A 26,638-nucleotide genomic window follows, 5' to 3' on the forward strand; every position below is an offset into this window, starting at 1 on the left:
CGTAATAAGCTGCTCGTTTGCTTTCCATAATTACATGTAAAAATACTAACGCTTATTCAATGAGTAATCAATTTAATGCAAACTACATGTTTCCAAGTCAATTTTGTATTCCGTGGGTAGAGTTTACTTCTATCAGAGTATGTATCTCGTTTTAGTAACTGTTTTTACTTTAAATTAGATTAGAACTGTAATGGACAAGTTTAAAATAAACTTCTGCAGACTGAAAATATTCTCGGTATGGAGCTGGCCAATTATCATTCTTGTAACGCGTACTAAGCACCAAGATATAACTGATATATTACAGTTTCGCATGCTTCAAAATACATTACAGTAATTGTTGTAGTTTGTTGCACGAGTCAAGATAACAATTTCCAATAAGTTGCTGAATTTTTCGGGCGCCCTTCGTTATTACGCGGAATTCTAGAACTCCCGTGCCCCCCTACACAATATACAAACTGAAAAAAGTAAACAAAAAACGCGTACGTTTTGTCAAATAAATTTCATCAAAAATCAATTGCTACGTTAATTCCTCCTATCCCGCCTTAACAAATATGTATCAGAGCTGCAGGTATTATACCTGCACTCGACTGCTGGGAAACGGTAAAACGGCTTTGGTCAAATAATAATACAAAAATGCTCAAAACTGCAAAATAAAAAAAGAAGGGAGCTACAGTTAAAATAATATTGCGCTCTTCGTTTCCCCTATCTTCCCTCGGCATATAACTTTAGCCGGGCGAGTGCGCGCGCGTAAGCGTCAGCCGCCTGCTGTTTTGTGCGTCGATATTGCTCGCGACGGCTGAGTTCTGAAATACACCGGGGCATCGCACAAATCTCTCAGCGATTTATAGACCGGGTCGAAAAAGCAACGTCAACGTAAAAAAAGCAAATATCTACCCGATATAGTCGTTGCATATCCTTGTGAGAATAGGACCGGGCGCAAAATAAAAATCAAAGGAAGGGAGGGAGAGAGAGAGAGAGAGAGAGAGTGAGAGACAGAAGAAACGGGGGCTCGTTATATAGTGACGCCCGTAACAATCGCACTTTTTCATGGCCGTCACGTACTGCTTTGTGGACATTTTAAAATTTTCTATTTGTATACTTTTTTGCGAAGCTAGACTCTGATTAGATTTTCCGAGCCAATTCGTGCACGCTCTCCTACTCTTATTCCTACTATGTATGTATGTATTTATGTATTTATACGTAGGTATAAATACCGTAAAAACTACGTGCTAGTCATTTCGCTTTTAGCTCTCTTTGTCTTATTTGAGCCAAGGCGAGCAAATCACATTATTTAGATGTACGAGATAATTGAGTAAGCGAATCTTGTTCTTTATTTATAACTCGAGTATTCTGTTTTTTATAATTTGTATACTATTAAATTCAATCCCCTCAAAACTAAAATTTCAAATATGCTTTTGTCTTATTTATTGCACTACAATGAAATGTTTCACAACATATTTCGTAATTATTAGAAATTACACTTCCCCGGCATTTCCTACAATTTCACATACTTGGAACGAACTCGGTAATACTTTTAATTAAGAAATTTGCTTAAGTATTCAAATTTGGTATATACGGAAATTTACATAGTAGAAAATATAATTTTCTAGCGCAAGCTTCGACTGAAGCATCGTGAAATGTTTTGATTATGAGTGAATTATAAGTGGATTTATTTCAACACTTTTAACTCGCATCTTAGATCCTGCGATAGAAGTAACGGCTGTAACTTACTATCAAAAACATATGAAAAGAGGGAAAGAAGGAACAGTTAGGAAAGTGCCATCGTTCTTTTACGCGTAGAACCTTTAGTCCAGCGGCTTTTTCTCTCTTCATCTCAGGACCAATAAAGTGGATAAGGAAACGAAGCTGATTGTCCATTTTCTTTGTAGCTTTCCCTTGCTCGGTTTTGCCACCCCACTGAATCTCCTGATCGCAATGTTTATAGGCGAACGGACTACCTCCCTCTCTATCTATCTACACATATATATATATATATATATATATATATGTACATATATATCTCAATCTTCGATTTTGCTTGTTTTTCCTATTCCGAAGTACACGACTGCCGAGATGCGATTTATGATTCAAACCCGGGCGCGTCCGGTCGGAAAAATAGTGTGCGTTCAGAGAAATGAAGGATTGTACATACAGACAAGACCGGGCTTGCTAAATATTCAATAAACGCAGCCATTATTCCCATCACGTCGCGGACCCGAAGACGAGCAGACGCAAAAGGGCATGATAGAGAGGGTGGAGGGCGAAGAGGGTGAACATGATGAGAGATTGCATGGACGACGAAGGCAATGGGACGGTTCTATCTTGTTTTTTGGTTGTGTGTCAGTCTTTTAAAATTCTTCCCCTGTACGCCAGAAGGTTGTTATTATACTCTGAAAAAGTAGCCTTTCCGATAAAAAGATTCTTCTTCGAAGTAAGCGTGTTTACGATAAATAGAATGTCGTATGTTGAAAGAGAATTATTGCACCTGTTTAAGTTTTAATTAAACTACTTGTTTCACGCATAATGAAAAAGTATGTTCTTTTTCACAATATCACAAACGTTAAACTTATATGCTTTGTTAATAGCAAATCACAAAATAAATTGTTTAACCATAACGTCCCGTATGTGTTACATTCCTACAAAAGAATGAACTTCGAGAACAACATTTTTTGTAATTAATTAAACCAGATATTAACGACAATGAAGACAATTTACTTTTGCATTTAAGTATATAAACTCAATCTCTTTATGGTTAATTATCTTTTCTTTTTATAAATGTAGCCAGAATACTAATAGCACTCTTATTACTTTAAGAATATTATAGCGCTAATATATTAATATAATTATTAAACTTTGCGCAGCATTACTTATATATATATATATATGAAAAATTTTAATAAATTACAAGTTTATTATTTATTTCGTGTATACAATATACACGGAAATTTTAAGAAGTCCTGGTTAGAATGTGACGCAAATAACTATGTTTCAAATAAATTGCATCACGTGCATGATGTTACAATAAAATCCAAATACAGGTAAAACAAAACATGAAATCCAAAGTTAAGAAGTCAGCCTCACCCACCACACCCTATCCATTTCTTATATTCCTCTCTGTCTCAACATTGTAGTGTAAAAGCGACGCGCAAGAGTAGTACTATATAAAAAAGGAAGAAAAACGATGAGAAGCGGAAAGAAGAGAAAGCCGGCTGTTTATCCCCCAGGATTACAAGTCGAGACTCTGCATCCATATTCTGTAATTTGCTCTATTCCCGAGAAGAAGAGGAAGAACGAGAAGGGGAAGCAGACGAGACCTTTTCCCCCTTCCTCTTGCTACTCTCAAGGAATAAAGATCCTTTGCCCCACCTCTCTCGTCTACTGCAGCAAACTTCGGCATCCTCATCCTTCGTGTCGTGGGCCACGCTTCCCAACTACAATTCCTTTTATACACACGTACGGCAACGCCGACGCCTCCTCTTTTATTTATCTCACAGCGTTTCGCTCTCCTTCTCTCACTTCGCGGTCCTTCTCATTTAAACATATATATATATATATATATATATATATGTATGTATGTATGTATGTATGTATGTATGTATGTATATATATACTGTAAGCAGGGGGAGCCACAGTCTCTTAAACATTCGACTTTTTTCATTCGTTCGCAACTTCTCTCTTCCAACGCCAGGGCGCTAGCGCAAAGTCAGCCTCCTTGAATTATTCCGTTAAGTTCCATGAACGCGAGCTCTTGCGCCTTTTACACCCAAGCGCCTGCTGGTACGAACAGCCGGAGGAGACTAAGAGCACGAAAGGGGAATACGGAAGAGGAAAAGGAGAAAAATAAAAAAGGGGGTGGTGGGAAGGAGGATGGATACACTAAGGGAAGGGGAAGAGGGGATACGAGGAGAAAGAGTAGTGGAATGGCGGCAAGAGAATTAAGAACTCGTGCACGACCCTTCGCTTCTTTTCCTGAAATGCGTTACGTGTCAATTCTTCTAGTTTCCGCCCCTTTTCCATCGATTAACATTGCCTTGTACATTCTAATGCAATTTTTTAACGAACATGTTTGTGAAAAGTAAATTTATATCCTTTCCAGAACTACTTTCATTTTCCAAAGAAACACGAACGTTCAAACTAATTGGTATTTTTACGAAGTTGAAAACCTATTGGAATAAAATAGAAACATTCGTGTTTTGTCAAAAACTTTACAATTCTGAGTTAAGTGAAAAGTTAAAAGATAATTGATTGCCAGCTTAAATATGGAGAGACTCCATTGTAATAAGAAAAAAAAATTCATATAACAACTTATCGTCATTGTCACCACTAATGGGAAACTAAAGACGTCGATTTATTCACGAATTCTTAATTCTACCTCGCAACTATTTAAAAAAGAAAATACTATTTCAATTTCAAATGACGAATGTTTGTCAGTTACTCAATAGTAACTCGTTTAAAGTTCAGTAGTTCAAAATAAAACATAACAGTCTTTCAAATTTTAATAAATTCCTTCCTGTGCATTTCACTCAACGGATTCGCCTCGTTTTCGCTCTTGTTTCCGCAGCCCCGTATATCTCCATGTTTGATTTACATACGACTCGTGCGAACACCACACGGCCGCAGTACCGATCGACCACATATAATACACCGCATGGTTGGGCTCACGTCCCGATGCGGCGAGAAATTCAAATCGCCCGCGCGATCCCAGAATAATAAATATGTATAGCGCGAAAATTCCCAGGCCTACTTTTTCTCGCCTCTGACTTGAGTGCGCTCGCAACGTTCGTCTCATTTTTTATCGTTACAAATCTAAAGGAGTGCACAGTCACACTTAAGCGCTGCAGATGAACATGATTAAGTTAAGTAAATATCTTTAAGGGGCTGAGTAGCACCTTGTAAGCAGATTTTACTCCCGGCTTTTATTTCCCATTATTTGCCTTGTAATCGCAATTAACTCCCGAGTATTTTTAATTTATCGATCCAGTGCCTATCTCGTGTGCGTATTCGTATTCAAAGCATACGTTGTTCAGTCTGAGAATGATCGCTTGCTTCACAACAAGACACACCGAGCACATGTTCGAGAGTCGAGCGAGACTTCACTAGTGGCTTACCTTTTGATTTTCAAGAGGTAGTTTTCTTTACTTGTGCGGCCCGTGTCGTAACCCGTGTATCAACAAGAGCAAGGGCGTAAAAATATTAACTATTTAGTCTTCACGAATCCCGACGTGTTTGCTCAATAAAGCGAGAACCACTCGGTGCAACGAGCAACAAAGGGCCTGAGAGGATGAAAAGTTGTATAAAGAATGGCGCACGTGATCCGTCGTAAATCGCAAATCCTGTCTGCAGCCAAGATCGAAGCGCAAAAGAGAGAAACGCCGCCAATTTAAGTAGCTGCGCGAGATCACGAAGACGCATTAATCGATTTATCCTCGCGCCATGACCCCGTCATAAAATGGCGACCCGAGTTATGCTCTGTCCATGTAATACAGCTTACTTTTATATTAAAAAAAGTTTGCTCTTATTATTTCAGATATTCAGGATATAATCGGTTATTTAGCTTTTCTTATCTAATAAAATTGGTCGCAGCGCAATTCAAAACGAAGTAGGAGCATATAAATAGTTACATTCCTTAACTATAAATGAATTCTTGGAGAAATAAATTCAACTATTTATAATTGTCGATGTCATTGATTTATTAAATTGAAAGTAAGCTCGACTGTTACAAACCTTTTTAAGAATTATTAAAGGAATGTCTTGTTGAATTATGTAAATGACTCGATAATATTTAAAAATTTTATAACTCTGTGCTGAAGTTGTTCATCGTGAATCATACATATTCAATTTACTTTTCAATTGTTAATTAAATAAGTAGAAAATAAATTTCATGCCTCGTCTTTTAATAAGTTATGTATCTGTAAGTTCTTTATTTATTTATTTATTTTTTGTGCAACAAATATAAAAATGTTAGAATATAAAAATTATCCGACAAATAGAAGAGCATCTAAGAATACTTAATTACAATTTTAAAACTCTTTAGAAACACAAATCTTATTTTTTAAATTTAACGATCTTGAAAAAAAGTTTTAAATAACAATAATAGAATCGGATCATTCTCATTTCTTAAACTATCCGAGGAAACTGCTCAGCAACTGTGAAATACAAGCAAATATCTCGAATAATATCAATGATTTTGTTTTATCGCCATACAATACTTCATTACCAAAGACAGTTTTACAATAACATAACATTCCTAATCGGCTCAGCAAATAATAAAAAAAAATCGCTTCGCAATGCAAGATAAGAAGAATAATTGTTACCAAGAACTTTTCGTTTCAATTATTTTGATGAAATAATTATAGTAGCGCGACTTTCATTAAAAGTGCTTCACCGCTGAAAAACTCTTTCAATTAATGCTATTATTATTCGCCGAGTAAACTTTCGCTTACAATCCGCGTCCAGCGACCATCCATATTCCGTCAGTTGGCAAATTAAATTTTGCTCGCCCCTGGCCTAACTTTTCTTTTCTCCGGCGAGCGATTGACGGGTTGCCTCCCCCCCCCCCCTGCCCTCAAGCTGTAACAATGAAATTCTTCCGAATTAAAAGCTCGTAGCGCCATTTGCATGTTATTACCTTGTTTACATATTTATTCAAGAAGCCCAGGGTCGGGCGCTTATTTCCTCGACAGAAGAGAAGAAGGGAGGAGCGTGCTACACGCGCGCCAAAATCACCCCCTAATCCGCACCAAACTTCCTCACCGGGCTTTGGCCCTTTAATATTAGATTAGGCCCCTGTTATATATACAGGGTGAAAGGAAAGTTATACTGGGATAGATAGCAGCCGCAGTCCGGTATTTTCCATTTTACCAAGGAGTAACGCCGAACGCTTGTCCGCACTTGAGATACGCATTGCCGATTTTTCGTTGAACTTGCATTGACCCATTGATTTTTATTAATATCTGTAGCCGTTATACAATATTATGTGAGCTCTTGATGGATTTTTGAAAGCTCGTTTAACTCGTGTATTGATAGTGCAACACATGTATAACAGTGTCTATCGTACTCGTACATTTACATAGTTTTGGCATAATATTGATGTACGATACTTTCTTATATCTCAAAATCATTATTATGCAAAAGAAGAGCCAATTTGTTACATTCGATGATTTAATGGAACTAACAATAATCGGAAATTTAATGGCCATTTCATGACAATATATTTAAATTGGTTTTTGAAAATGATGTCGTCACTGCGTGAAATATTGTTTTCATTGATTGTCCAGCGATATTAAATAGAGATTAAAAAAGAATTTAGTTGATTACAAAAGAAATTTAAAACTGTACTAAAAATGTTTTTTTTTTTATGGATTAATAAATAATTGTGGATCAATTTATGAAATTAATGTTAGCAAAAAAAGTGTTGACGACTAAGGGACGTATTTTTCTCTTCTCTTACCTGCTTGTGCATCTCAACATTCAGGCCATAAGACATCTCGTAATACTGAAAAATAATAAAGACAATGCAATTAGAAATATCGCCGAGAAAGCCGTAAAATATAATTATCATACAATAGAGAGAAATGCTATATAAATAAAGCGTGCTTAAATATTTATCGTGCAAAGCTCGTACAAAAAATATCCTACATCAGTATTTATCTAGTTCTCACGTAGTACTTGATATAAAAAAAATATCTAAAACATCTTTTAAAACACAAGTTAACAATTAAGCTAACACAGTACTTACATTATTTATTCAAAATTTGCTTAAAAATAAAGCCGTGCTATTAATGCATTATATTATTCCTCATTGCAGTTCTAACCATCAATAAAAGATATCGCTGCATAGAGTGCGCGAAACTGTAGAACAAGCATTCTTTTTACAACTTGAAAAACAATATGTAATATAACACCTCTTGATAATTCTCTTTAATGAGTCAACATTTCAATCGTTCATACTCATCGGTAAGACAGCTCATTTTTCTTACCTTAACATAAATATTAAGTTAGGATGTAAACCCATGATTTTCTTTACTCAACTCACTACGGAATCGCACAGTTGCGACGTCGACTTGTGACAATTGAAAATATTCACTTGGCGGATTAAGCGGCATACGAGAAAAACAATTTGTTATCATTATATGTGTGCAGTAGACGACGAATCTGGTGTTGCGCACGTGAAAAGTAGAGGGGAGATAATCGAAATTCAATATCTGTACGCGCCGGATATCGCACCGAAGGCTCGTATTGTAAAAGGTAGCGCGTAGCGGGTCATTGAACCGATACTCGGTTTTCATCGACTCGACGACTTCCGACTCTCATTTTATTTTTTCTGTTCGCGATGAAAGAGATTTAGTTAAATCCCTTTCAAAATTCAAATACCAATGTCGATGTGCACGAAACGCGTGGGAAGCACTCCTAAAGCGACTGCACCCGCTTTCTCCCGAAGGTGGAGATTACTTCAAGTGGCTTTCTTCATACGCGTGACGAAAAGCCTGTCTTTTACGAAATCAGCTTTCATAAAAGTTTTTAATACAAATATACAGTTGAATTGTCAAATGCAATAAATACTAACGAAAGTAATCATTAGATGGAGGAGATCATTTTATAAAATGATATACTGCTATCTTGTAATACATCATTGCAATCACATTAATGGCAATATCCTACTTTGCTACAGATTTCCCGATGATAAAGAAAGACCAAACTCTCGAATAGCACAAAATAATATCGAAAAGTGCCAATCGGTGACCAATCACTCCAAGCCGAATCGCTCGTAATCATTGACGGTAATCTAAATCCGTCTTAAGGCAAGTTCGTGGTCTCTTAGCACGACGAACTGGAATTGGGGCCCGCGTTTCCACGTAGGAGGAGCGAGAGGTAAGTAAAGAAAGACAAGTAAAGGAAAAGCGCGTGACAATGATGGCGCGAGCATGAAAGCTCCGATAGTGAATTGTGCAGATAGTGAATTGCAGTGGATTTTAACGGTTTCCCGCTACGGATGTTCACGAGCGCGGGTGGGCCAATCATTGGCTATAAAACAACGAGAGTTGTGAACGGCGTTTACTGCTCGAGTGGCTCGTAAAACGCGCATCTCCAACTCTCTCCACCCGTGAATGTCAGTGAGATCGTATATGTGGTTGAAATCCGCGTAATGAAAATTTAAGGCAAAAACGGGAATGCAAAGCGTTGACAAGTTCACGTTTTATTTCGAGTACTTAGATTGGACGTACGGGCAAAGTAACATCGCGGTAAATAATCATCCCTGTCGTCGTCGTTGTCGACGATGTCTTCGTCATATCCTCGCACGTAACCGCGTTATTTTCCTTATTATTCCGATACTGGCAGTCGAGTTATGGGATTTCTAAAATGAGTGCTTGCTAAATACCAGTGGTGGTTATCGAGTGGAATTTTCATGCAATTTTGCAATAAAAACGAAAAGACGACGGAGTAATTCATTCGGCCAGTATTCTTATATTACGTAGTATTTGGGAATGCCTTTACAGGACTATTTTTTACTCTTTTGAAAGGTATATTGAAGAATTTTTATTGAATTTACATCAGAGTATCACGGTACTCACCACATAGATTAACTAGAATTAAGTAACGTCAAGTATAGGTTGTCAGCATAGTCACAATCTACAATTGGATTAAAAATTCTTACCTAAAAATAACTTTATTAAAAATAATCTCAAAGGAAGGATAAATATTAAACTTGCGTACAATTAATATTATTGGCATAATATCTCATTACGAGAAACTATGGACGCTAACCTGGCGACTGTTGGCATGTAAATGGTAGAGAATCAAAACTTTATATGCCTTTCATCGTGATTAAATCGATATCGTTGGTGTGCTAAATTAAATCTTCCAATTTTATCGAGGTATTATTGTGTCCCACGTGTCCCATTCGCCAACGCTATTTAAATCTTGACCGTTTAATGGTAAGTCGTCAATAAGCCGAGTAAATAGAAACGGACGGCTTTACACGAGTGAGGGAATGGCATTACTAACTATTAGCAGATCGTTCAGCTATATTCAGGTCGTTCAGAGAGCAAAAGCATCCGGTACACTGAGAATCGTTGCAAAAGGAAACATCCCCCTTTCTTTCTGTCTCTCTCTCTCTCTCTCTCTCTCAGTTTTTGTTTTTTATTGTTTTATTATCTCAATGTATACGAGCCAAGAACTTTATATATATATATATATCTTATAATTTTGGCGACTACTCTGCTACATTTTACTCAAACTAGTTTATTTCTTGTAAAATTTATTTGAAAAAATAATGATTTTCATCGGCTTTCCATAATAACTTCTTTAACAGTTATTTGAATAAAAATACTGTATAACGAACCTTTTATTTTTACGATAACTATCAAAGGTGATGAGTACGTAAAAAGTAATAAAAATAATATATTGGGATTATTATTACTTTGGGATTCGGTTTCTTTGTTTAAGATAGATCAGGTAAAAATCTGCAAAACCATTAACTATATATTATTGATGTTAAAAAATTGGCTTTAACAAATTGTTTGATTATCAAATACAATCAACAAAAAAATATTTGAACAAAATATCACAATATTTAACTTTAAATATTTAAATTTAAGTAGAATTCCAATAATGTTCATTATTGCTAATTATTTTTATATTTCTATCCCTAGGAAATAAACAAGAAATCATTGATCATAAGAAATTTCGTATTATAATGAATTTGTTTGTTAAATTCTAAAATATAGTTAGAAAGTAGTAATTATCTAGGATTATCGAAAATTCAATTATCGAAAATGCCAATATTAAATATTTACATAATTTCTGTTATTCATTAAACGAGTTTCAAATGTTCTTCAAGTCAGCGATCTTTATTGCGATTTGAAAAGTTGATATACGGCAAAAAGTTGTGAAGAAAATAGAATATACAGAGTTTCAAATGAAGCCACAATACAAGATGCAAAACAAAGAGTTACGGGAACTATTTCAAGAGGAAGGATCGCGGGGAAGGTCGAAGAGTATGAAGTATATCCTTTCTTAGCTTCTCCGCTTCGCTACAGCTTGTTCTTGGGTAATAGGTACTTAATTAATGAACCCCCACCCTTGATGCTTCGAAAAATATAACTTAACCTGGGAATCTCAGTTTTTATTATATTCTACTAATGGAAACGCGATGATGTGCTGATTCTGCTGTCATTGACTATATGCAGCGTACGTAAAGAAAAAGAAAAATTAAATATTAGTATTATGAAAAACAATATTATTAAAAATACATGTTTCCCTAATGTGAATAAGGCTTGTTTAAAGTTTTTCTAACATACAGAAGCAATTTTAATACTTGATAGTTATCACCAACCATTTTGTAATGAATTATCGTCGTTAAATATACACGAAACTTAACGGATAGGGATACATTATTACAATTTATCAAAATTTAATCTTTTAATAAATTTTAATATTGAAACTTTTATTTATAGATAAATGAATGCTCTTATCTAAAAATATAAAATAATAGACTAATAAATTCCCGCTTTGTGTATTTTATTATTAAAAATATTGACCTTTTTTTTTATTATTACCCATGTACGTATGTAATTTATTTTTTGTGCATACGTACGCGCACGTGTGTATACATTTGTTAATTTATTTATTACGATATTTATTTAAATATGATTTACACGATTTGCTAATGATGAGTATTAAAATGACTTGAGGGTCTGCCTTATGATATTCATGAGTATTTGAATACAATGATAAAATCTTACTAAACACAGCTAAACTAAACTAAACTAAGTTAACCTAAAAACAGTGTAAATAAAAGTATTTTGTACCCTATATCGCGATGAAATTCAATAGCCAAAAGTCAAATATTACAAGTCATGTTCTTCATTACTTATAAAAAGTTGAATAATTATTATTGTTCTGTTCTTTTTCTTTTTCATTTGTCAAAATGCAAAGTTATTTAGCGTTAATTTTATGATACTCGGTGATACAAAATCTAACATACCTTCATTTTTCATACCGTATATCACAAACCTTATTCCAAGAAGTTTTCTCAATTACAAACATAAATTTAAGAACGAACAGATTCTATCGAAATAACGCTGTAGTTAGTTTTCGTTGTAAGAAAAAAGAAATCACTCCCAGTATAATTTCATTCTACAGGCAATCAAGCCGAACTGCCCATAGATATCAGAAACCGCAAAACAATTAGCTCATCCAAGATAAACAAACGCATCATCGATCCAAGGCTTCACAAAACAAAAGTCGAACACCCAACTTTTCTGAACCGAAGATCTTCTAAGAAATTTCTCAACAACTTTGGCCGTTGATTCGTGCCCTTAGCTTTCTTAGGGAAGGATATCAACTTTCGCATTGGACGATTCGAGGATGTTCCCTCTTTCGTTTCGCAATAAACAGATCGACGCTTACTGATAGGAATCGTCGATCGAAACCGCGATATAATGAAAGGAAAAGAGAGGAGAGCAAGCGGACAAGTAATCAGAACTGTGAGACTAATGGATCAAAGCGAGGGATACTCAAACTATAGCATGCATAACACATACACACACGCCCGCGCCCGTATTCTATCGTTCAAGTTCATGGCAAGATGTTTATCGTCTCCTTTAGTAATTCTTCTCCATCCATTCCATTCTAACTAAACATGCTATGGGTACCAATGGGTGTGTGCGTTTGTGTACGCGAACGCGCGCGAATATACTTGAATGTGCGGACGTACGAATGTGCGTGAATATATGTATGAGTGTGCACAAAGAAGAATACGACGAAGACGTTTACTCGAGTGTCAAATTATTTATTCTCTCTTACGAAGTGGAGGAGAAACTTCCTCGGCATAGCCTTTCGAACTATTGTTTTAAAACTTTGAGTATATATATCCGGGTGCGGATGTTATGTACAAGCCGAAAGAGGGTTGGGTTTACATTTTTGCTCCGAGGAGAAGTAGATGCTAAGCGGATTTTAAGATCGTTTGCATCTTGCCCACGGAGGTTCATCAAGATGCGTTTCTTTGTGATGGAAGTGAAGAACTGAAGTAAGTTTCTTATTTGTTTTATGGAGCTCGAAAAAGACTTAAGGATTTATGTTTGCTATGTAATCTAGATGTGAGACTTAAAACTGTATCTTATTGTTGAAGCCTTAGCTACTGTTAATCTCGTCAGTGGATTAGCAACTTCTTTGTATTGCAATACGAAATTGTAATGTTATTGGTGGATTGGTATTATTAATGTGCAAAAACAACGTTATTGAAAATAGTAATTGCTACAATTTTTCACTGTATGATGTTGATGAAAAAAAAAAAAACGAAACCTTACTTATTTCCAATTATTGTATTACAATGGCGCATTATGATTAATTGCGCACACCTAAAGAAAATCGTAAAAATCATATTGAGTCTATTTCAATTGCGTGTACAGCCTAAAAAGTAATTACAGATAAAAATACATTATCTTCTCAAAATAAAATAATTGCAAAAACTCGTCAATGTTTGCAGCAATCACGCAGATTAACATTATACGGATATATAAGTTGAATTTCCCATTGGTGCCTGATTGTTTAATTAGGCAGCACATTGGTTACAAACAGAGGGCCACCGGTGCTTCTGTTCCTGCACGTGGGCGTGTGTGCGTGAGATTGGGGAAAGGGTCGCATGTGTAAATGTATATGCCGAAGAGACTTGTTGCGGTTTGCTGTTAGCCGCCTTGACGACGTTGTTCTTCTTCTACCACATGGCGAACTTACAATTTCCAGCCGGATTTCGGCGATCTCTACCCTTGAAATTGCAAACGCCCCATTTTATTTAATTAGAAAAGGGTAATATTATTGAAAAGAGTACAAAAAATTCCTGAAATTCCATGACAAATTTGAAATTTATTATATTCACCTTCAAGTGGAGTCGTAGCGCTTATACGTACATGTATGCGTACATACTGCTTAAAGAACTGACTTGTAAAATACTTAAGTTAAGCAGATGTTTTTCAGCAAAGCATTATAATTAATATAAGTGACACTTGCGCACAGTCAAAGTTTGTAGACGAAATACATTGTCTTATCAAACATAGTTAACATCTAGTTGGGAGTAGATTTGTCTTAGTTTTACATAAAGTAGACTACTGTTCTTGTGCTTGTCTTGTTCAAAAAGACATCACAGACTTACGCCTTGAATGACTAAGTGGTTTTCAAGAACTTTAACATTAAGTTTCAACTAAAACATCTTTTCGATATGATAATTGCTTTCACAGTCAAGGCAAAACTAATTACAAAATCCATAAAGGATAAATGTACGTCTAGTTCGCTCTTCGTCCAAAACGGCTTTATCCATTTTGCAAACATCCAACTAATTTCTTGCTACAATTAATTTGAGACTCCATTTCTACGTCATGCCGATTAACCCTAAAATTCTCTACTACCTGCTTCTAGGGTAGTCTTCCATCTCTCGAACTACGCATCCTTTTTTGCAAAAGAGAATAAGGACGAGCGTCATTGCCCCAGTAATTGGTAGAAAAAATACAAAGTAGAGACGTAGCATCTATAATAAATATTTTAGCGCCATGCAACTAGGGCTCACGGCAACAGTTGCTAGTATGCCATTGAAAAGCAGATGAAGCTTTCGACTTTATAGCTGAAATCTCCCTAAATTGCTCTTTTATTGGCGAACGCGGTACAGTTAATCGTAGTGCATTTAAAATAACGTAGCCGTCGTTACCAAGGCTTCTGGACGTTAAAGTTAGCGATAGAAATTGAGAGAGAGTGAGAGGTATACATTCAACATTTTCGAGGGCGAATGCAACGGTCGTGGTGCAACTGTATGCCGCATCTCGTAAAATTCAACGATCTCGACAATTACATGAGAGGGTCATAAAAGAACAAAAGTTAGGACTTTGGTCGTATGTAAAAGAGCAACACATCTCTGTCTCCCCCTCTGTCTGTCTGTCTGTCTGTCTGTCTGTCTCTCGCTCTCTTCTCCTCCCACCCTCTTATGATGAAAACAAATCCACCGAATGCGCAACCGCGAGTCCCCTGAGCTTTCAAACAATCGATCAAGAGAGAAACCTTGCTACAAGATTGTGTTAGAACGAAAAGGGGATATGAAAACGGGTTGAAGCGAGTGATTTGAAACAGGAGAAACGAGGAAAACCCTAAGAGAAGCTTAAACTGCGCGGAAACAGCAGCATGGAAAGAGCCGACGAACTATGCATACCTTCGTTGTACAGACTATGGAATTTTGAAAGCACATAAACCTATTGTCAAGAAGCCATTAAATTAGGCAAGACAAGGATTTTCGAGAGTTGATGGAACAAAATCGAGTTATTAAAAAAACTCTACAAAACTTTAATAGCGTAATAAATCTGATATTTGTGCAACTAATGAATATGTGTAATAGAAATAAAATATTTATATGTATCAACAAAATAAATGTCTAATCATGTAATTTAAATTGACTGCATACTATTGTTTTACCAAACATTTCCAACCGATCATTAGCCACTTTAAGTAGAAGATTATTTATAATTAAAGGACTTAGTCACAAAATACTTGTGACTTGTAAAAATAAATATTTGTATATCAATTCAAAATTTAAACATTGCTTTTCTAGCATTAAACTGTCGAATTCGAGAGTATTATAAAATATTCAACATTTTCAAATTTTGTAAATTTCAAACTATATATCTATTCTATTCTATTTACATAGGCCCTTATACAATCTATTTACAACAATAAAAAATGATTGGAACTTGATTCGATTTGAATAGCTTGAAAATAAAATAATCTCAAGGTCAATAAAAAGATGGCGAAATATCGTTAGCTCGAGCCAATAGACATAATTACCAAAATATACTAAGATAAAAACTGATTGGCGAATTAATAAGAAAGAAAAGTAGCTCCATACATCCTCTATAAACATTAAATAATCAAGCAATTAAACGAGTCTCTTTTACACGCAGCTCCATCAATAACAAAACAAAACTCTCCGTTCATCTCTATGTAAAAGTAACATTAAGCGCAATATAAATGCAAAACGACAGCTGCACTCGTAGGCCGGAGATAAGATAATCGCCGCCTCACGAAATTAATAAGCGAAGATCAAGTTGTGCTCCCGAGAAGAGCGGAAACTTGATAGAGCTAGAAGACAACGACAAAGAGGCCGAGGGTGGGAGTAAGATAAACGCAAGACGACGCAGCGTGGGCGAGCGGGAAAACGATCGCAGACGATAGTATTGTACTATGTGCCGCTGGCTCGCGACCGCGTGCGCACGCTCTCATAGTTGTAGGCACAGATACGCACGTACACACTTACGCACGCGCGTACACAAGATTGTGTATGGAGGCAAGTAGACGCGACAGTGACACGCGTAAATTCAAAAGGCGCCCGACACTACACGAGCGCACACGATTTCGTCGAGCGGAGAAATCGCAAGCGAACGCAAGTTTTGCATCGCTAATGAAGACACACGCGCGTGCGTACGTACGTATATGTATTGTAATGAAATTCTGCAATGAAAAGCCGTGGCACCAGCAGCCGATATATGCATTCTATGCAAATCACGAGCGACTTCGCTTCCTTGCGCGCTTGTTTAAAACTTTGTAAACAAATGATAGAAGTGAAGTGTGTAATGCACGACCCTCGGTCTCTAGTAGGTGTAGAACAAGCCATGGAAGATTCCAAATGAGATGAATGGGGTGCAGGGCAGAAAAGTTAGGTAAATAATTGGATGTACCGAGATCCTTGTTCTTGTTGCGGATTAACGATTTGGAATAATTTGGCTCCAATGGTTTTTATATCGAATTCTTTCTTTAATCTTGAAACTTTTAAGAATTATATGAATTAAAGGCTTCCTTCTTTTAATTTAAATGCAAAACTACTTACTTGCGTACTTACGTACATCAACTGATAATATATTTATATAATAATGAAAATATTATTAAAATTATATTGAAGTAAGTTATAGACAAAGGTAACATAACTAGGCAATACTAAAAATGCTCTTTAGAAAATAAAACGATTATGAATATGAAGTATAAATAATTTAGGAGTGTGAGAGTCAAGACATTTCGAAAGTTTACAAATACTCATATAAACTGTAAAATAAGAATCTAGACAATTGAATAGAACTTATCGGTAAAATTATACAATTAGATAGTTTGCACTAGGGACTCGTATTTCTACTGCTTGGTTTCGCAATCACTTAATAAAGTTTAATTACACTTAAAAAATTGTTTTTATCTTACTTCATAAATTGAATATTATTTCAAAATAATAAGATAGAAAGTATTCAATATATTGAAAATTACATATTTAATTGGAACTAAAGCCCGATCAATTTATCGTCGGCTTATCAAAGATCTATTTTATTTTCTACTAGATATCAAAATCTACATTAATCAACATACTATTTATAGCAATATCATTTATTATTATCAATTACAAAATCTATATGAAATTAACCGTAATATACATTACGAAAAAGTACGATATTGCACAAACTAATAATTCAAAGGAAATGTAAAATAAATTGTTTCGTTACAATAAGAAATTATTTTGCTTTTTATTCTGAAATTGTTTTGGCTTCAAAAAAACTCTTGGTAAAACGAATAATGAGTTCAGTTATTTATTCGAAATACGTCACACTGGCAATGAATATTAATTACTAAGAGTGCTTAGTAGCAATCTTATTAACCATTTATATTCCGCTCGTTATGAAGCAAAAACTTTTTGCTCTTAATTAATCAGCTGCTTGATTAAAGAATCATCACCTATTCCCGTAAATAGAGAAGAAAATTAAATTCAATTCTTTCTTCATCTCTTCTTTCGTATACGATAACAATACATTGTATAGCACGACTTTATTACAGTATGACTCAGCCGATTTCTTTTTTTCTTCTTTCAAAGCGTGCTAATGAATTTTCAAGCACGTCGTAACAATCAAATATGTATTTCAACTGAAAATTCACTGACACGTCACATTGAGTCATTCCAAGCAAATATTGTTTTTTTTTTCAATTTTGTTTTTAATGACTTACTGAATAAACATTTAATGAGATTAATAATTTGCTAATAAATAGAAAAATGAGTATCTCAGAAAAATGTGTTTGTACTCACCATGACGTAGTGGCGCTGCATTTCCGACTTCTCCTGGGCAAGTTTTTCCAGCTCCAACTTAATACTGTACAGAACAAGCAAGGAAAAACGCATGTGTAAGCTACATATTATTATGTGCAGGCGATAATCAAAAGCGTAGTATGCTGAGGAGAAATGTTATTAAATAATCATCTATCATTTGCCTATGCATTGTAATACGTTAGACATCTCAAAATGATAGAGAAAAAAAATTATTATATACTTGAGAAACTGCTGAGAATGCTTTTACAATATTATTCATATGCATGTGATATTGCAATAATTCTAACCTAGCTTCTAAATCATAAGTGCAGCTAAATAAAAATAATAATTCCTGAATTGTTTTAACTTTAATTTTATTTTGTAATATTTTAAACGTTGCATTGATCACATTCCATCATAAAACAGTTAATAGAAAAAATTAAATACGCGTGACGAATGGAATTACTATATTATGTGCAAAACACAAAGTGAAGCACAAGATTTTATATAATAACATTTTTCCATCTCTGCCTGTATTGAGAGATATTAGGAAGGATCAAGAGGTGGTGGAGAGGATAGAGGTACCGGGATTAAATCATAATCGAACGTCTGTTCCTGCCATACTCGCCAATCACATTAATAGATACCATGGAGAGCCATTGTTTGTTAATCGCTTGGAAATATGCTGTGAAAAGTGACACACCTTTTTACGAAGCGAATTTACGAATACGCGTACTTTATGCACAGTATAGAAATGACGCGTTTTATATCGTATGTATTTAGCTAAGGCTCGGTAATGAATAGTTACACTCGACGACAGATTGTGATATATTTGATTTTAAAATGGTGCAATGCAGTTTTGCATGTACGTACAAAGGATATTTTGAAAGTATTTAATGAATTTTCTTTTTAAGAGGAATGAGTCATACTATACAATACTCAAATACTTTCATCCGATATAGTGGTGGAGCGCTTTAATCATCTTTACAATTTAAGAAACAACACCGGGGTGTAGTAATTGATATTGATTTAGGCAAAATTTGGTAAAATTATTTATTAATAAATTACTTTTTGTAAATCGGAATATTACTTGGAATATTATGAATAGATACGTGATCAACGGAAAGTTAATTTTATCGAGTTTTGAATTTGCGTGAAAATGATTACCTTTAAGAAGTTTTTCGTTTTTTTTTAAATGTTTTTTTTATTTTTAAATATATAAGAAATAATATATTTAAACCTATACAATGATTGAGTTATTAAAATTGAATTATAAAGTTAAATATTTTTAGAATAAAAATAAATAGTCATTTAATTGCAATTATATTGATAAGGAATTGATAAAAATTTAGTAGCCGACTTCATGAATTTTGAACGAAAGCAGTTTACTTCATCTTATAAATAAAGATTTTAAGATTTAGTGTATTAAAGAAAACTAATTTGTTGTGAATATTAAATATTTGAATTTTCTTCTGATGACTTTAAGAACACATAATGACCCTGAAAAATAATTAAAATGGAAAGTAAACAGAGTACAAGGCGATACCTAATCAATAAGCAACAAATTTTTATCAGGCTGACGACGGAATCCAAGAGCTTCGAGGACGTGGTGATAGGATAGTGCAAAATTACAATCAAGCGGTTAAATAAAACACATAATTAGTGCAGTCGTAGCAAACATTGATCATGATATAATGTTGAGTGAATGCAGATGTTCGACTATTATAAATACGTGTTCTCAAATACTTGATGTGATTAAATAAATTATTAAAAAATTGAAAAATATAAATTGCAATGAATAATTTGGCACACACAAGTCATTATATCTAAATTAAATAAAGATATCAATATCATTCATTTTTAATGATTTATATATTCTACTTGCAACAGCTTTTAATGCAACTACAAGGTATATAACAAAAAGTGAAACATTCAATTGTACTTTTGAACAAATACTTTTATTAATTATATGAAAAATAAAACATTAAAAAAAAACGTGCTAGCTATTTTCAAGCATTAATTTATAAAATTTTATAAGAAGAAAAGATTCATTCAAAAATATCATTATTTTAAAAAATAACAAAATTAGCTTAATCGATAAGAGAAAATGCATAATTTCACTTCAACGTTATCAGTGCAATTGAAAAGACAGAAATTAATTTGAAAACTGTGTTGTGAAAAATCCGTGCCTGACTGTAATTTAAATGCTTCGAGCGGCTTACCATAACGCAATTCCTCTGAATCTCAATTTTTTCACTGACTAATTTCTCGAACTCCAATTTAAAGCTGCTCGAAAATAATGAGAATGTCAATTAATTCCACCAGTCCTCGAATGCCCACGAAGGCTTCGCCTCGTAGCGTCAATCAAATTATTTATTCACTTGTTTTCATCAGAATCTCATAAAATCAAGTGGGGGGAGGGGGAGGGGGAGGGGCATAAGTACATAATTTTTAAGCAATGCTCGCTCTTATCGGCTTTTTTCGTACAAATTTAATTCGTTTAAATGCCATAAAATTTCACAATTTTTTCCCTACTCAATGCAATTACACCGCTCAATGAATGACTCGATGTTTTATTTATTACCTACGCTTTTTATTTTTCAACCTTTCTACAATTAAATTGAAAGTTCAAGTTGCGCGATTGATTGGAATAATAAAGAATAAAGTAATTTGAAACGAGTACAATGTCTCGAGGCACGAGTAACTCGTTCGTTCAATCTTCAGGCGAATGCATTTATTAGCACTAATTACGCGGCTTAAAGTTGACCGACGAATCCGCGCCAAGAAAAACGATCGCAAATCAAAAGAATCGACTTGCCGCTACAAGCCAGACATATAAACTTTTGATTTACTAAGTGCCGGGGTAAGTATTTATTTCGCGCTCTAGTCTGGCCGATAAAGTTGAAGGATTACAATCCCTTTTCGTCACTGCAAATACTCGAGTCATCGCGACCCTCCGAACGTAATATACGGACGCGTGCTAAGCACAAAAACAAAAAATTAGTCGGCGTTAAAATCCCGAGGAGGTTGCACACGACCTCGCTATAACAGAGCAGCCAAAAGAAAAACTCGCCCGGAGTAAGGGACAAAAAGAGCGACGTCCCGCGCGTGTCCAGGAGTCAAAATGCAAATTTAACGAGTAAAAGCCGATGCGGGTATAAAAAACCAAAGTGACGCCGGCATTGTATGTACTCCTCTCCCCCAGACCGCCGGTTCATGTAAATAAGTTATACGAGCACAGGGAGAGGGGCTTGGTAGGGGTACACCGGTACGGGGAGGGAGAGGTGGGAGGGGTAAGTCTCCAGTGACTCGCTCTCGCGATCCATTAAAACTTGACTGGGCGCCTCCATGTACACATACAAACTCGAAACACGTACTTACTTGGCGCGCGCGAGTCACGACGGCTCCCCCGAGGCCGGCGACACGAAACCGTAATTTAAGTTTCTGCCCTCGCCACCGTGTGTTTGTTCGCCCCGGCACGTGACTTAGCGAATTAACACGTTTAAGAGGCGCTCGCGCCCAAGGGAGTAGCCGATAGCGGCGATTTGCCATGGCCGCGGGAATTTTTCTCCGAGAAATCGCCTGGGCGAGGCCGGCAGGAGAATTAGCGGGACAAAGTCCTGCCAATCTTTGTGTTAAGCGGAAATCGCGGCGACGGCGTAGAGGGGAAGAGAGCCCGGATCGTTTTATTTCGAACGCGAGATATTTGCCTGCTGTTGGTAAATAGGCCGTAGTCAAATATCTTGGAGGCGGCTTTCTCGCGAGCCTCACTTCGGCCATCGAATTCTCATTCACCGATCTTTTCCGAACTGTAGCATCCGAATCCCCAGGCAAATATTTACACGTGAAATCGCGCACTTTCTTCATCTCATGAAAGATAATGATAAGCCAATATCCCAATAACCTTTCGAGATATTACTGTATAACTAAGCGCTCAAATATTTGGCCGTCGTAATTGAAAAACTTAATTAAAGCAAACATTATCAAAATATGTTTATGCAATTATAGCTGACGATAAATCAACAATCTCGAATTTTTTAAAGCTTGCGTCCATGGAAGGCCTCGAGGCTAATTAATGCCTCGCATACTCGCATCGACAAGCCGCTCCCACAGACGGAATAAAAAAAGAAACGCAAGAGGTGGATAAAAAACAACGTTAAAAAAACAACGACAGACGACTGCAAATTATTTCCAACTGCGCTTACAACACGTTTATTAACTGTTCCACCTTCTCCACTCATTCCTTAAATAATATCCTTGCGCTCTCCTTGTGTCGCCATATAAATTAACACTTACCACGGCGACAAACGCGATGTAAATCACCCGCGGCGGCGCTGCTCTTAATGAACCACCTGCCGAAACGCGAATGACCGTATTAAGCAAACCAGTGGATGGAATAAATTGCGCCGCGGTTCTCTGTACTTTATCTCGGTTCTTCACCCCCCCCCCAACCACCACCCGTCGCCCTTCCCTTGCTCATTGTCCCGCGCTCTCATTCTCTCTTTCTCTCCTGGCTACTTTCCTCGAGGTTTACGTATTTACCAGGCCGAATTAATAATCCGGCTCATATGGTTTCTTAAATCTTTATGTGTTGTTTATGCACGCCGCGATATTTTGCTCAGCGTACACTTTATGATTTTTAGCCGGGAACTTAATGAAAATCTTTTTATTGCATACTTAAAGCTAACGTAGCTTGTAGAATGCTCACGTATACACGTATAAACTCGAGTGTAAGCCAATATTGTTTGTTGTTGGCAAACAGCGGCAAAGAATGTTTTAAAGAGCAATTTGCTCTGCGAATTATCTTGACCTAATAGGGCAGTGCCCAATCTTACGCTAAAAATGAAGCGACATTAGAATTTTAGAGCTCGATTGCACACCTAGAGGACCAAACAAAGACACGAGTAATGTTTAATGAGACACGTCGAAATGGCTTTCGATATGATGGCAATACTCTAAATGAGGCATGCACTTCGATTAAATTTATATAAAAGGAATGCGTACGTGCATTTCCAATAATGCCGATGTTTTCCTTCAATAATACATCGAAAATAAAAGCTCGAGTACACGGATAAATATCGTGATCGGGATAAACCGTTACTTCTCTGGTTCACAAAAAAAAAAAAAAAAAAAAACATCAGCCCAAGTCCAAAAAGGACACGTATATCGTAAAGTCAAAAATACCACCGACAATCGATACAAATGGCGAGGGGATGAGAGCCGAAAATTACTCGATTGCAACGGGAGATGAATTTCGCGGTAACGTGTACAACAACTTGTTAACTGCCTGCCAAGGCAATTCACTATTCCCTATGCAATCGATATCCGGTTTTTCACGTATTTCCAGGCCCTTTCTCAATGAAACTATGCCTAGGTACAATGACAAATGAATAAATAAAATGAAAAACGAACGCTCGAATGTAACCGAGAACAAAATTATATATACCAGCTAATAAACTGTGATAAAAATAATGTTGATTTGCTAAAAGTCTTCGGTACTTTCATACATTATTAACGTGTGGCAATGATTTATTGATCAATCGTATATTAGGAAAATATCTGTTTTATGAAATAATTACTATAAATAATAAAGTGAAATTTTTAAAAACTACTCGCTCTTATAAAAAATAAAAATTACAATTTTGCAAATTTATGTAAATCTTTTTTACGATAAACTCAACAGAAAATACTACCTCTTTTTTTAATTTACCCAAACACACTTTATTACAGAAGCAGTGAAAAATAAATCGCGAGAACGGCCCGTCTAAGCACGTAAACTTTTCATTTTACATACCCGCGCGTCTTTTTCTATATCTAAAACTTTGCATCGCGAGACAATACAGAAAATCTTAACTCATGCTGTCTCGGATAATAATTAGTGACAGTGAGAAACGTCAGTCCAAGCGGTAGATATTTGCAATAATGAAGAAAAACTAAGGCTCTGTTTACCAAACAACGAATAGATTATTAAATCTGGTCACCAGTCAGCCATGTACGCTTTTCCGAGCCCAATCGAAATGAATTTTTTTCCCGACGGAGAGAGAGAGAATAAGAACGCATTGCCCTCATCCGCTACCGCGTTGCACATACGTTTGCATAGCTTCCGGTCGAGCAAATAATAAATTAATATTTGCTCTCACGTTCAGCCGGTTTTACTCGTTCAGACGCGCGCATGTATTTGCACGAGACAGGTGTTTGTCACTCGGCGATTACAAACAGAAAGTAAGGATATAAGTGGGAAGGGGGAGGAAACACCAGCTGTGGAGATCTTATCTAGCCTGACTGGGAATTCGCGTTTAAAGGACTGGATAACTTAATTAATGGGAGGAGAAGGGAGGGAGAATGGAGTTTTTTCTGGTTCGCTCTACTTTCTTTTTTATTTACGCCCTCGTTGCTTCTTCGCTGCATTGCGACGGCGTGAGCACTTTAAGGCAAGAGATACCTTGCCACTGGAACCTCGTCCTGTTTAATATAATTCATTTGCTTCCTTTGTTTTAACAAGAAGATCTTAAAAGAAATTTGTTGCAAGTAACGACTGATTAATTAGATGTAAATTCCGTACAGTTGTGATCATGTTTTAAAACTTACAAACTGAATAATTTATTCTAATTAAAACAAATACTTTACTCGGTGTTCGATACCTTCTAATACATAGATAGGCCTTATGTGTTATATAGCAGGCCATCCATTGAAAATACGCGTTTTTCTTTTTCAGTTCGTCTCTTTTTTCTTCCTCTTCAATTGAAAATGAAATGTGCTCAATATTCAATTAAACACAAAGAAACTTAACTACGTTTTTCGCGTTGTAAAATATTATAGCATTGCTAATTGACAACTGAATGCTTAGTATGGCCGTAAATGGTGCGATATTGTTTATTCAATTTTAATAAATTATGATAAGGAATTTTTCGTCATACAATAAATTCCAACGATTAAATGTTAAATTTTTACATTAAATAAGTTAATAGAATTGCTTTTAAAATGACGTTGTTATTGAGGAAAATAAGATGGTCAAGTAGTTTCAAAATTTCCTTGCGTTGCGAATAATTAATATTCTGTCTTATGGACAAAATAAACACGTTTTACTTGTAAATAAACATTGTCAATAATATAAATATTCAATGCACGTATGTTTTTCATCATCCGTTAGAATATATTCGTTCGATACAGTGAATAATTATATTTGTATAATTTAACTACGATTTATACTAGTAAATTCATATAAAATGATTTTTCATTTCGCATGAATTACGATAAACGAAATATTAGCAAAATATTCACAATTTAAAAAATACAATTCTACTTTTCAAAATAAAATGAATAAGAATAAGCTGTACTATCCTTCTCTGATATTTCCTTACTTTTTAAGCTTTTTGCTTCATCGAAATAATCTTGTTAGACATTTCGTTCCAGTATATAAAAGCCGATCTCTCGTTTCTGCATGAAAATACATAAAACCCGTTAGACGCTTTACTTTAAATTCAGAAAAAGAAAAACTGCGCTTCTCAAACAAGGGTCGCCCCGGCACAACTTGTTCGCATCGTCGGGATTTTGCAGCGAAGAATCAAACCGAACGTTGAAAAGAAGAGAGTGAGTGAGAGAGGTGGAAGTGGGAAGGAAGGAAAAAAATCAGCGTTGAAAGAGAACTCACCTGTGGTACTGTGCTTGGAGAAAATTGAATTCCTCTTTGATTCGATCACAGGACTCGGGTATTGTGAATTTGAACTGCTGCCCGGGCTGCGGTGGACCCTGAAACACAAACAAAGCGCAATCATTAAACAGCGTCCGAATCTCAAAATCAACAGACCAACAGACACTTGTATATACAAGAGTAACGGCGGGACTCGTTTTCGAAGCAATTCACTTTGGTGTAAAACGAAAAAAGCATTTTTTGATAATTTTGGTACTTTTATTTACAAAAATAACCTTGCGCGCTATTGAGGGAATTTTAGTTTAAACAAGCGTATTATCATTGAACATGATTTTCAGAAAATATTTTTTTTTAATAATATAATCTTTCGGCCTCTACCTGAGACATCGCTATACACATTACTGTGACTTTATATAAATTGTTCAAATCTCCAAAGTAAACATACAATAAAAGAATATTTCTTATTTTCCATTATACGTATTTACGGTTAAGAATGTCATAAATATTGCCAACTTGTTATCAGATAGATCGAAGGTGACATTTAACATATCAATATCAATAATTTAGTTGTAACCTAGAATATTTTATTTCAGATCTTCGATCCAATAGGATAGGACAAATAACAGCATACACATTTCAAGGTATTTATTACTAAATTCACTCAATTGTCCATTTGACGACAGCGAACAATAAAACTACATTTAACAGAGTATAGTATCTGTTGTATCAATTATACCGATGGCCCATTTGAATATTGTAAATAAAAAAAATTTTCAATGCTATCAATGATAACTACGAGTTACGACACGGAAGATTCGTGTAAAAGCCCGCGCGTACATACAAGCACACAACACGTCACAGCACTTTTAATTTGCATAATCCCAATAAAT

General features: G+C 35.5%; 1 protein-coding gene across 4 annotated transcripts in view; it reads right to left on the reverse strand.

Moving 5' to 3' along the window:
- LOC105367561 (protein groucho) overlaps positions 1–26,638 on the reverse strand; it is a 169,149-nt gene that overhangs the window by 96,807 nt on the left and 45,704 nt on the right. For 3 of the 4 annotated variants that reach the window (XM_011506320.1, XM_011506319.1, XM_011506317.1), the window contains exons 2-4: positions 25,749–25,846; positions 18,098–18,161; positions 7,451–7,495 (exon numbers count right to left, since the gene is read on the reverse strand). In XM_011506320.1, the coding sequence (XP_011504622.1) occupies positions 7,451–7,495; positions 18,098–18,161; positions 25,749–25,846 (207 nt within the window). Of the gene's footprint in view, positions 1–7,450; positions 7,496–18,097; positions 18,162–20,319; positions 20,384–25,748; positions 25,847–26,638 lie in introns of all 4 variants that reach the window. The other variant, XM_011506318.1, reaches the window with a different exon arrangement.

Source organism: Ceratosolen solmsi, unplaced genomic scaffold, assembly GCF_000503995.2.
Source record: "Ceratosolen solmsi marchali unplaced genomic scaffold, CerSol_1.0 scaffold7, whole genome shotgun sequence".
Classification (NCBI taxonomy): Eukaryota; Metazoa; Arthropoda; class Insecta; order Hymenoptera; family Agaonidae; genus Ceratosolen; species Ceratosolen solmsi.